The sequence below is a fragment of the Rhinatrema bivittatum genome, chromosome 2, assembly GCF_901001135.1.
Source record: "Rhinatrema bivittatum chromosome 2, aRhiBiv1.1, whole genome shotgun sequence".
In the NCBI taxonomy this organism is placed as follows: Eukaryota; Metazoa; Chordata; class Amphibia; order Gymnophiona; family Rhinatrematidae; genus Rhinatrema; species Rhinatrema bivittatum.
In genome coordinates this window covers 253,939,349-253,952,516 of record NC_042616.1, presented here as the reverse complement: position 1 = coordinate 253,952,516, position 13,168 = coordinate 253,939,349, and the positions used below count along the sequence as shown (strand labels likewise).

The window sequence follows — 13,168 nt, the reverse complement described above, 5'->3', positions numbered from 1 at the left end:
CTTAGAGTTTACAGTGAGGGAATGTTGGTGTATTTGATGTAGATAGCAATTTAGAATGATGCTTCACTGCAATTTGTCTTCTGTGTGATTTCCTTGCCAACTTTACCTGCCTTCACTCTGACACAGCTCTGACAAGGAGGTGAAGTCACACAAGCAAAACTGGTTTCTATAGTTACCAATTTTTTTTCCCCTAATTATACAACCATAGACTTCAATGGTCCCAAGAAATGAATGTGTTATGACCGGCGGTCGCAGATGGCTGCGACCGCGTCTACTCATGTCCTGCACCATCCTGCTTCCCTCTCCAGGCCTGCTCACAGCGCGGGCCAGCCTCTGCTGCCGCGTTTACTATGGCTCCTCATGGCGGTCGAGACGCCACTGCCACCCACGCCAACTCCAGGCCTTCCTTGGCATGCGCCATCAGACCCTCTTTTAAAGCCTCTTTGGCGGCAACCTCAGGGGTGTCCCTGATTGATGACATCATTGTATCAGACTACTTAAGCTCCACCTTCGCCCTCAGCTAGCTGACTTGGCAATGAGTTCCATTACTACTCTACGAGCTCCTGTTTCCTTCGTTCCTGTGGTGACGCTACCGAACCTCTTTGGACTCTGGACCCTGCCTGGTACCTGCTCCTCGGGGGCTAGTGTGCGCGTTCTTCGTGTTCCTGTCTACCTGGCTCCCTGCTCCTCGGGGCTGCCTCTGGGAACGCCTTCACCACTTGGGAGCTCTACCTCTGTGCTTCCCTGCTCCTCGGGGCAGGGCCTATGTTCTATTCCAAGACTGTCACTGCTTCCCTGCTCCTCGGGGCAGGGCCTACGTTCTATTCCAAGACTGTCACTGCTTCTCTGCTCCTCGGGGCAGGGCCTACGTTCTATTCCGAGACTGTCACTGCTTCCCCGCATCTCGGGGCAATAACCTTGATTTCACCACCGGTCACTGCCGGTACCTCACACTCCTCGGGCTGGACTACGTCATTATCTGGAGACCTGACTCGGGCTTTCCCGCTCCGCGGATTGGCCTACGTCATCGCATCAGTACTTCCTTCTCTGCGCAAGCTCGCCCTTTGGGTTTGCCTCTCCGGGATACCACCTGCACGTCCTGTCTCGCAATCCCCGCTCCATGGGCCTGACTAGCATTATTCCCTTCTGGGGTCTCTGCTCAGGTGCTGATCTCCAGCCTGTCTAACTTACTGTGGGGATCCCTCCAGACTGTATATCTTACCCTGCTCCTCGGGACCCCTCCACAGTTTCACCCAGAGCTCTCCGCTGTGCCTAACCTCGCCTCCCGACGGTGTGGACCTGTGGGGCTCTTCCCCACAGGTAGTAACATCTCGCACCTCGGGCTAAGGGCCCACAAACCCGCAGACCATTACAGAATGGGAAACATAAACAAACAAGACAAGATTATTCATTTCATTTGTGGGATCACCTCCACTATTTTCAGAGAGCCACAAAACAAATGAATACTGTAGACTCATTTGTCATGTTTTCTCATTTGTTTCAAATTTGAATGCATATCCTTACAGCACATAAGGGGAAAGAAGCAATAACATTTGCAAGACAAGAGAAAAAAACGCTTTAAAGAATCTAATCAGCAAACAGGGAAAACCAATTGACAAAAGCACAAATATAGTGGGAAATAAGTTACTTCAGAAACCCAACATGGATAAAAAAAAAATAACTAAAGAAGGCTGTAGGCAATGTGAGCTTAATTCTCAGGAAGACAGATTGATAATTGCAGTGCGCATTAATGGATTTTAAACAAAATGGTTCATGGCCAAGACAGAAAAAAATGACAGGAGGCCTGGGAAAGGATCCCCAGGCCAGCCTTCTATCTTCATTTAGACTGGAACAGGCAAGGGAACCCAGAGTTTCCACTACAGTTTTTTTAAATTTTCTGCTGGAGGAGAGCCAGAAAGAGGTTAAGGTTGGTTAGCCCATTGTGGAGCTCACTTCAGCCTAGTTTTATCAAAATGCTGTATTTATAGCAGAAATAGCGCTCGCGATAGAAAAGGGTCATGGTTAGGCTAATTTCCCTGCTCCCGCATCACATAGGTAATTTCTGCAAGCTGTGATAAATTTATCACATCAGCCCAAATTTTCACTTCGCACGTTAATTAATCCACCGCAGGCATGTTACAGCAAAAAGGTTTTTATCGCACATGAGAGAGCAGTATGTAACTTTACTATTTATCTATTTATACCACTGTAAGAAGGGGCACTTTTAATTTGATATGGGGTTTGGGGGTGGGGTATGTTTAGGGGGGTGTTTTAACATACACAGTAGGAGGTACAAACGGCAAAGTTGAAATCATTGAAGATTTTTTGCTGTTTGAATCGATGAGAGGTAGAAGAGTTCATTTTTACAGTGCACTCTCTGCCTAGCTTCAAGTTTGAAGCTAAGCAGAGAGTATGTATGTAAAACTACCCCTCCAAACCTACCCCACCCCCCTACCCCCACACCAAGTTAAAAGCGCCCCCTCTTACAGTGGTATAAATAGTAATGTTACATATTGGTCTCTCTCTCTCTCTCTCTCTCAAAACCCTTTTAAAGGTGTAGTTATTTCTGGCATTAAAACCTGTGTTGCTGTTCGTTACTCTATCACATTTGAAATTAGAAGCTGCTCATTACCATTAACTCTGCCCAAACATTTGCACATTAGCACGTGTCAGGGCCCTAACACAAAAAGATAAATGACCCCGTTCATTTGTTAAAAGGACTACAGCGAGGGTAGAGGCATGGGATGGGGGACTGAAGCTCACTTCCTTTTTCCCTCCATCTTCCTAATGCCCTTAAAAACAAGGGCATTAGCAAGGTAGAGGGAACAGGATGAGGACCATGAGACCTGGAGTGAATAGTATTCACCTCAGAGTTCTGAAAGACCTCAAACATGAAATTGCAAACCTTTTACTAGTAATATGTAATCTATCATTTAAAACAGCCATATCACCTGAAAACTGGAGGGTGTATCCAAGGGTGATCAGGGAAATTGTAGATCAGTGGGTCTAATGTCAGTGCTGGATAGAATGGTAGAAGCTAGTCTTAAAAACAAAATTACTGACTATATAGATAGACGTGCTGTAATCAGGAAGAACCAACATGATTTTAGAAGATAAAGTCTTGCCTTATCATTTTATTAGATTTTTTTTTTGGAAGATGTAAATAAACATGCAGGTAAAAATTTGTTAGTTGATATAGTGTATTTGGATTTTCAGAAAGTATTTGACAAAGTTCACTATATGAAACTTCCTCAGGAAATTAAAAAGTCATGGGTGGAAGGAGATGTCCTATTGTGGGTTGGTAACTGTTTAAAAGAAGGAAATGGAGAGAAGGACTAAATGGGCAGTATTCTAAATGGAGAAAGGTCAGTAGTGGTGTGCCCCAGGGATCTGTGTGTGACCTGTGCTGTTTAACAAATTCAGTAATGATCTGGAAAAAGAAACAAGGAGAGAGTGATCAAATCTGCAGATGACGCATCCTTTCAAAATTGTTAAAAGAGCAGCAAATTGTGAGGAATTGCAGAAGGACCTTATGAAACTAGGCATCTAGCAGATGAAATGTAATGTGGAGTTCAATGTGAGGCAGATATGAAAAAATAATTCTAACTATAAGTACACAATGCTGGGTTCCATATTAGGAATCACCATTCAGAAAAAGGAGCTTAGAGTCCTTGTGGGCAATACTTTAAAATCTTCAGCTTGGTGTGCTACCAGGATATCCTTTGTTGGTGAAATAAGGGGAGATCTCTGGATGTGTATGCAAGAGGAAATGAGAGGGAGATCTTTTTTTGAGGGGGATTTTTTGCAGTGTGTTGTTTTGTTTTTTTTTACTCTGTAGGGGAAGGGAGATCATAATTTAAGGTTAGCTGCCTCATTAGAAATCCCTGGGGTATGGGCAGGCAGGAAATTTACCAATCTCATGGCTGGTAACCTGCTTAGTTTAGTGCCATTGATAACATCCTTACATTACTGGCTCATGAGAATGCAGGATTTACTAAACAACTGTAATTATTTATCACATGCTAGTAAATCCCATGCCAAAAAAAGCAGAATACGAGCAAATACATAAATAATGTGCTGTTTTTATGCAGTTTTGTAAATAGGACCCTCAGTTAGGGTTGTGCATTTATTTGGAATGATTGGGTAATCTGAACCAAAAAAAAGATCATTTTCAGTTTCTTTAATTCCAAAAGAAATGAATGGACAGGTCTCTGAAAATAAAGAAAACGTTAATTTCCATTTTTTTTTAATTCACTAAAGTATATGGGGTAAGCAAAACTGGAGCTACTGAAGGCAAAAAGAGTGGAGACAAAATGGAAAGGGACAAAGGAGGAGCAGAACCAATCAAACTGAAACATTTTTACAACCAGCAAATCCCACCTGGCAGCTGCAAGGATTAATAATGACTTCCTCCGTTTATTAACCAGAAATCTAGACCTTGAGCACACAATCACCATTCTGAAGCATTTCTCTCTTGAATTTCAGAGAGAGAAGAGTGCTTTTCTATAGCTCTGTGTGTTTCACAGTAAAAGAAAAAGCTTTAAAAAATTTTCACTTACAATTTAGGAGTGAAAAAGGTAGATTACAAGGCTTAAGCTGTTGTCATTTGTCAGTGTGTGACAGGAGTCTCTTATCTCTCTCTCTCTCTGTTAGGGTTACAGTATCAATAGGATTTAGAAGGCAGTGGAGAGACACAGTGTTTCATTGTCCTCAGCAGATAACAGGAGAGATCTGTGTGTTTTGTCCCTCTCACTGGAAGCAGGTATACAACAGCCCTGCAGCCTTTCATTTCACAGCATTTGTGTGTGTGTGTGTCTCACTTAGTGGAATCACACTACAACAGTCTTTGGTTTGTTTCACCAGAAAAATGTCTGTCTGCTGTGTGTGTATGTGTGGGTCCACAATATTTGGGTGTATTGTAAAACTAAAGACCATAGTTAGTGCCACAAGTCATCTGTATAATATTGCATCATTCCAATGCCTGTAGCAAGAATGGGAGAGGGAAGGATCTAAAGTGAAAGCCTGTTCCTGTACAGGAAATTAGTGCCACCACAAGTGGCACAAATGATACTAGTGCCCATCCCATCTTCCCACTCAAAGCAGCACCAGCAGGGAAGAGAGAAAAAAGGGGAAGCCAATCTCTCAAACCATCCCCCAGCAACTCCTTCCCTTCGTAAAGTGATAAGCAAGTAAGCAGCCCTCACCCCATGTCAGCAGCAAGCCACCATGGAGCATTTTGGGTGCTTTACCCATCATCTCCCATTGCAAGAGGCAGGTCACAGCAATGGTGGTGACAGGATGCCTCTGTGAAATGATGGCCCTGGATGACCAGCCTCTGCATATCTTGGGGTTTAAGCAGCTGTCATGCTTCTTAACTCCCAATTACAATGGGTCCTCCAGGGCAGTATTCATTAGGTAGGCATGTTGGCCCAACCCAAGGCTGTTTTAAACCTCTATAACAGAATTTCCCAAACCTGTCCTGGGGGACCCCACAGCCAATCAGATTTTCAGGATATACACAATGCATATGCAGGGGTGCAGGGGAGTAGTATGTTTATGTTTATTAAAATTTCTGAATCGCCTGTGCACTAGGCCCTAGGCAATGTACATAATGCGATAATGTACATAGGCAATGTACATAATGCCATAATGTACATAATAACTGAATAAAAACAAATCCGTCATTAAAATAAAACAAAACAAAAATGCAATACAATCCATTGAATTTGTCAGATATAGCTGACTATTATAGCAATACTGATTTACTTACAGCTAGCATAAAAACACCTGCTTAAAGAGCACAGTGTTCAGCATGGATTTAAAAGCAGCCCAATTGCCTAATCTCTTCTGACAGCAAGTTCCAAAAAGTGGGCATGGCAACAGAAAAGGCACACTTGCGAGTAGCAGCTAGGCAAGCCTGCTAAGCTAAGGAAACATCCAAAAGTCCACATTGTTGTGACCTCAATGCACGAGTAGGGCAATACAGCCTTACCAGGGCATTGGCCCAAGGGAGCTTGTCGAGCTGATCAGTTTAAAGATAGTCCTACCCACTTTGTATTGAACACATTGAACTACAGGGAGCCAATGCAAATCCATCAGCACAGGTGTAAAATGATTCCTTCGCTTTCTTCCTTTTTTCATAACGGGCAGCAGAATTCATAAGTTATTGAATGGGTTTCATTTCACCAGCAACATCTGAATGAATGCTATGCATGCCTACCTCTCCATGATTGCACACTGTTGGCAGCTTGATGGGACAGGGGCAGGCACCAGCTCTAGCAGGAGCAGACAAGCAAATACATGTCGGCTCTCCTGCACACCCATTTGATGGACATCTGCCATACCTTGGTCAATATTATAGCAATAGTAAGGAATATGGTGAAGGACTGGCAGCTAGGCCAGTTTTTCCTATTTTTTTTTTGTTACAGACAGAAATGCTAACATGAACAAAGCAATGGAAAATAAGGGCTATGCATGGATACATAGCCTTGGACGCTTACTGTAGTTGGCAGAAAATGATGCCCTGGAACTGAGGAATAGAGTAGCATACTCCAGAAGCAACTGATAGAGAGGTGCAGGAAAAAAGGAGCCATTTTCTCCAGAGTATGAAGGGTGGACAGCAGAACCATTAGAAACAGGAAGGAGGTGGGACATCTCTATACCAACTTATTCAAGAAGTAGGCACCAAGTGGAATTACACCAGCTGATGTTAGTGGTGCAATGAACAGTCCATCATGATTTGTTTCTGGAAATCAAGATATGTATGGATTACCCCCCAGGACATCATGATTAGCTATACATGATACAAATGATATGAGTCCTGATACCCTTGAAGAATACCATGGAGGATATCAGTTCCACAATAGCCAGCCTGGGCAAGGTCATCCCTATAGTCAATATCCTGGAGAAGTTAGGGGTAAAAAGCATGGATTGTCACCAGAGATGTTGCAGTTCATGGATTCCTTGCAGGGACAAATGCAAGATGGATCAAACCCTTCAACTAGCTAGAAACTTGCCTGCTAGCCACTCTGTGTGAACCAAGTTGAAATGGAGTATCACTCTCTAAAAGTCTAATTCACTGGAAATAAACACTGGTGGTAAGGTTGAGGGAATGGGATCACCAGATACAGAGGAGCAATGGGTATGCAACAAAGGAAAGAGTGGGCACCCCTTACAGTATTATCAGAATAAGCATCACCCTGTCAGCTATCACTTCTTCCCCTATCTTTATCCATCCCCTACCCTACCATGTCCACCTAAGAAACAGGCTCTTCTGACACCGGCAGAGATTGGCAGCAGACAGCCCTGCCTTTAAGAACAGGAGACTCCAGCACAAATTTTAGTCACAAGCTATCTCACAGAGCTCATTAAGAACATGGCCTCAGATTTCTTGGCATACTAGCCACTCAAGGCCGCTGTCTGGCCAGACCTGGCCGGGTGGTCCAGCACTTAGTTTTCTTGCCCATCGACCAGTGTGTCCAGTGAATGGATTTTCTTAATGGCAATGGACATCATGAGTCTACATTATTTACAGTTGGAGCCAGAGTTAGTGCAAAAGTGTGTCTTCATCAAAATAAAATTTCCCTCTGCTCATTTTCTCTAAATGTCCATGTGAGTGGCAGGAGGACTCCAAAGTGAACCAATGCCCACAGTGTTTTCCCCCCAGCAGCTTGCTGCTACCTGGCCCGCTCCGTCCTTGTGGCCTGCTTCTCTGCTTCTTCATCCCTTTGTGGTACTGCCTTGCCTTCTTCTCTCACCTTGCCTCTCTCTCTTGGTTAGAGGGGGGGCTCTCTTGCCACAAAAGAAAAATATTAAACAAAAAGGAGAGAAAGACCTTCTCCTCCCCTGCCCCTCTGTGAAAGTCTTGGGCTCCTGGGACCTTGCTTCTGCTACTTTCCTGCCCCTGCCATGCATTATTCTTCGCTCAGGACCTTGTAGTTTTGTTGTACTACTCTTGTGACTCAGCCTATTCCTCCCACCCTGCTTGTCTCCCGGTTCAGCTTCTTGTTGTGCTGCCTTACCACTGTCATTGCTCCGTCTACTCTACCTACCGGTGCCACATTTAAGCACAGACAACATAGGCGCCTGCCTAGGGAGCCACATTCAGAAAGCGCTCAAAAACCGGGACTCCGCTTGCTGCTTTCTGAATTCTGGGGGTGAAACCCAACACCCCAGTTCCTTTGCCTTTGGGATCCAAAATCTTAAACCCCAGCCTTGCCTTTTGCCTTGCTTTTCTCCTAGTTATGCTGGGGGTTGTTGGGGAGGTTGGCTCCGAAACCAAAATATTTAGAAAAGAATATAAAGGAAAACCTACTCCCGTTCCACTCTCTTTTGATTGTGCTTCTTAACTGTTTGTTCCGCCACTATTACCATCCAGTCTGTACCTCCCATCCTCTCCCTCTTTTGGTTATACTGAGATATTTTGTCCCCAAAACAAAAAATTAAAAAGAATAAGAAAAACCTTCTCCTCCCACCTCCTCAGAGCTGACAAATAATCCAAGTCCAGGAGGGAGATGTTATATGAGTCCTGGCATTCTAACAACCCCATCTTGAAGAATTGAATGGGTAGAATCAGAGACTATCAATGCCACTCTGCTTTGGGATGGAAGTTCAAAACCAAGGCTGTCCAAAATGTCTCCCTGATGAAAATGGGTAGCTTGGAAACTCTGTACCCCGCCTCGCTGCTAGTTAAGCACGTCCTTTTGTTGTTCTCTTACTGTAATTGCCCAGCCTGCTCCTGTCCCTCTCCTGGTGATTTGGGGAACTCCTGCCACTTCTCGTACCAGTGCTGTGGGATGTTCATGCAACTGTTGATGGTGCCCTTTACTTCTCTTTAGTGCCTTGGGGGGGCCCTTGCCAATACTGTTGATACCTTTTTCCCCTCTTTTATTGCCTAGTTGATACCCTCTTGCCACTGTTGATAGCGCCCTCTAGCCATCTTTTATTGCCTTGGGCTGTTCATGGCACTGTTGTTAATGTCCCTTGCCCCTCTTGGGGTTTTCGTGCCACTGCTGGTATTGCTTTGTCCCTTTCATGGTGCTGTTGAGTGTTCTCACCACTGTTTCTGATGCTTTGTCCCTCTTATATTGTGTTGGACTGCTCACGCCTTCGTTTGAGCTGCTTTGTCTCTGTCACGGTATCTTGGCTATTCATGCCACTTTTGTTGCAAATTTGTCTAATTGTTGGCGCCTTGTAATGTTGTTTCCTTTGCTCTTGATGTCTGTCTAAAGGTTTCATTAAAATTGGATAGAAAACCTAAATGTTACAGTCAAAAATGTGATTCACTTTTTCCCCCATTGACTTTAATGGAAAATGAATGACCAAATGACCCCAATCTGAATGAATCAGATCACCAAACCAAAAAAAAGCACAAATGAATGATCTAAACTGTACATGTTCTCTATGTACATCCGTATCTTCAGTGACTGTGCAAGCTTAGATTGTATTCCTCTGTCTACCAGCACTTGAACATTGTACTTGGTAACCCGGCATGGGGAGAATAAACACTCTGTATATGTACCTGAGAGCTCTTGGCACCAGATCTTAGATGAGATGAGCCCACTGTGCACAGCTCACAGGTTCTCCTTGAGATTTCTTTTTCACTTTATTTACAAGGCAGGGAGAGTCAAAATAAAGAAAGAGTTGATTTCTTGCAGGCACATTTATTCATACAGACTTCATTTTTGCCTTTAATATTGGTTATCACACTGACTAGGAGATGGGTATGAATCTTCAGCAGGTGCAGGGTCCTCAGTTCCTGGGAACTCTGACACTCTAGGAATTAGCAGAAAGCCAATCTCTTTTATTCTACAGCAGTTACACTTGGGGGAAACAGTTCACAAGCAAAGGCCTCCTTTTAGAGAGAAGTACTTCACATATTTTTTGGCAGAGCAGATTCTAGCAAAATTCCTACAGTCAGACCAGCTGTTTTCTGAAATCATTTTTAATTTTGCTGCAATGTTGGTCATGAGTCCACTTATGTGGGTACAACACACAGTAGTTGAAGTTAATGAGTTACTATTTACTATTCCACTGCAACCATTTAACATTCCATTTAGGCTGATTATATTTTTCAGCAAATCTTGTTATGTTCTGCCACTATTATTTTAAATTTATTTAGTAAGAACAGCTGCCAACTACCAAGGCTAAACAAGGCAAAAATAAAGTATCTGTACACATGAAGTTTTGCTTGAAAAGATTTTACTTTGTGTTAAAAAGCATTGACTTTTTCTGGCATAATCATGATTTAGTGATTTCTAAGGCAGACTGGACTTTATTGTCTTCACAGCCCCCCCTGAGCCTTTGCTGTGCAAGTTTGCCGATGGAGGGCAAAAGAAGCGACAGAATCAGAGCAAATACACACAGAATGGCAGGCCGTGGCCAAGGGAAGAGGTGAGTGGCGCATGTTAGCTTCAGTACAGGGCAGTTGGAAAGAGACACTAGCAAGGCCCGTGGAATCGACATCTAGTTTTCCTATAAAAATCCGCTTTGGCGAATTGTCAAATGGCTTCAATATGTGCATGTGTGTCTGTTCGTGTATGTGTGTCTGTTCGTGTGTGTGTGTGTGCTATGATAGAAAGAATTAAGTTTGGATAAAGAAAATGAAAGAAAAAAATGCAAAGTAACAATATAAAATAGCAATGCTTCAGCACTGACAATCAGCTCTTTGACTGCAGTCAGACCTGAACTAAGTGAACACTAACAAATGGGCTATTAGAAAGAAGCAGATTGCTTTATACTGAAGGACATCTCTGAAATATGACAGAGTGCCTATTAAAGGAAATAGTTCTGCTAAAATGAAGAATGATATTATACTTTGCCCTGTATGGTATTTTAAGGAAATTAACTTAACGACAGAAGGGTTGTTGCCAAATTTTTCCTTTCTGTGCCATGGTGCTATCAACAAAGGTGATGACTTTGTTACTTTTAAAACAGTGAAAGGCATACTGTCACACATTGACACACTTGCATTGTGAATCTAAGGTAGGATGGGTTGCTGCATTTCAGTTACGATTTCCCATATCAACACCAGTGAGCATAGTGGGATAATTAAGGAGTATACACCAAAGAACAGAAAGGCTACAAATGTGTCTATGGGAAAATGTTTTGTACGTTTGCAGTGTATTAGAACAGAGACATAATACCTTGCTTTGAGCTCATAGTTGGAAAACATGTAACTAAATAATTATTATCATCATCTAGGTCACTCTATCCAATCCAGCTCAGGTCACTAGTGTCTTGATGTCTTCACTACCTGAAAGCATTTGGTGGCTCATGTTAGAATGAGTGGTGGTTTTTTGTTTATTGTCACATTACTAAATTTTCTGTCACAATTGACGGTAATTATCATCATCTTTGTTGGCAGTCTCAGCAGAGAATTCAAGGATTAAATGAACATGTTATTTAAGCTTTTGCTTTCACCCCGTTAAAGTTAGGTTTTCTAGAACAGTGCTGATGGGCATTAGCAGAGTCGTGTGGAGACATTTTCTGTTGCCATTGTCTGTGCATGCATTGCCTATATTGTACTTGTGCTGTTGGTAAATGGAGGACTTCTCCAGTTTTCAGGGTTGTCCTTCTGTTTCTCTTTCTAAGGAAATTCACTGTTATTCTCCTGAGTTCTTCTAAGAAATACACAGTACAACTTTCTTGCTTGTTTATCCTCCCCTCAAAATGAATTTGCCCATGTAGCAATCAAGATAGAAAACAGCTATATCAGAAATCATATATTATTAACCTGTAACAAAGTAAATTAATTACTAATTAATTACAAATTAGCAGTAATGGAAACAGAAATCATGTTAACAACAGAACACTTACAGCATGGCCTTCTGAAGTGCCTTGTTACTTTATGCAATCTGCTTTGGGCATACAATTAGGAAATAATTGGATATCAAATGATTAGAAATAAATAAAGCAAGGGAGCAGGTCGAGAGGAACATATTGGTCTTGGTTTTCATCTCTTCTTTCAAAATTTTTTTATTTAGAAATTCCTAGAATGTTCACAGCTCCTTAGAAGTCGGTCACCTTAATTCAACCCCAAACTCTCTTGTGTGTCTGATATTATGACTGTCTTTTCCTTGCTAGCATTCTTTTAAGCTGCATTTGGCATATAGTTTACCATTATTTTGTTCTTTAAAGGGTTGTGATGCCTTTTATTGGACCAACATGAACTTGATCCAGTGATAAACATGTGACTTTACACTCACATAGGCCCCTTCTTCAGATGTCGCCAGGAAGGGATTTATATGGTATCAAAAGCTCAAATAGAATAAGCAGCATTTGTGAATATGTCCTCTTGGTGCAGTCAAATATATCATAGATTGCAAAGAATCTAGTTTTCACCAGGACCAGTTCAGCTACTGGAACTGTGTGCCACTTAAAAGAAAGGTAGGGAACACCTATCTTACTGCACATTACCAGTACAAGGATGCAGTAACATTTCCCTAGAATGGTGTAAAAAAAAAATGAAGCTAAGGCAAGGAGATAATGTTTTGTGAGAAAGAAGTCTGAGAGATAAAAGAATATGAAATAGTAGCTTTTCCTGCCAGTGTTTTCAGATGTATTGACATAGTTAAGCATACTTTTTAACATTTATGAATGACATTTTTTATTGTGCTTATAGAAAATCCCTCACAGAATAAGATTCCAGACTTTCAAGATTTTCACCTAAGGTGCTCTGTTTCTAAGATATTCAGTCTAACTAAATCAATATATGTCCTATAATACTACAAACATATTACTAATGAAAAACTAAATTACAGTACCTCCACCCATTCATTCACACCCTCTGTTTTCCTGATCCCATTCCATTCTTTTCTGTTTTCTCACATTCCATTCACGATACCTTTTGTCCTCTTTTTTCCAAATGTCTGCTTGTTTATCCTCCATTCAAAATGAATTTGCCCATGTAGCAATCAAGATTTTTTTTGTTTTATTGATTTTCATCAATTTCTGCTGCTCATTTGCCATATTTTGTTATATCAAACCTGAAACCAAAATGCTTCTGCTTCATCTTCAGCCAAAAGCTGCACTTCAGTATAAAAAACCGTCGTACCTATCAGATTCAAGTTATCTTATTAGAAGAAATCCCTCATTTATTCATTCATTTATGGCTGATAGAAAGTGGAAGCCATTTTAGAACCTCTCAGTAATCTTTATTAGGGATGTG

The 13,168-nt window shown here is 42.0% G+C and overlaps 1 protein-coding gene across 1 annotated transcript in view; it reads left to right on the top strand.

The window, feature by feature from the left end:
* Nucleotides 1-13,168, top strand: part of RBMS3 (RNA binding motif single stranded interacting protein 3) — a 1,783,971-nt gene that overhangs the window by 1,256,939 nt on the left and 513,864 nt on the right. The window contains exon 7 of the mRNA XM_029589419.1: nucleotides 10,289-10,392. Within this exon, the coding sequence (XP_029445279.1) occupies nucleotides 10,289-10,392 (104 nt within the window). The remainder of the gene's footprint in view (nucleotides 1-10,288; nucleotides 10,393-13,168) is intronic.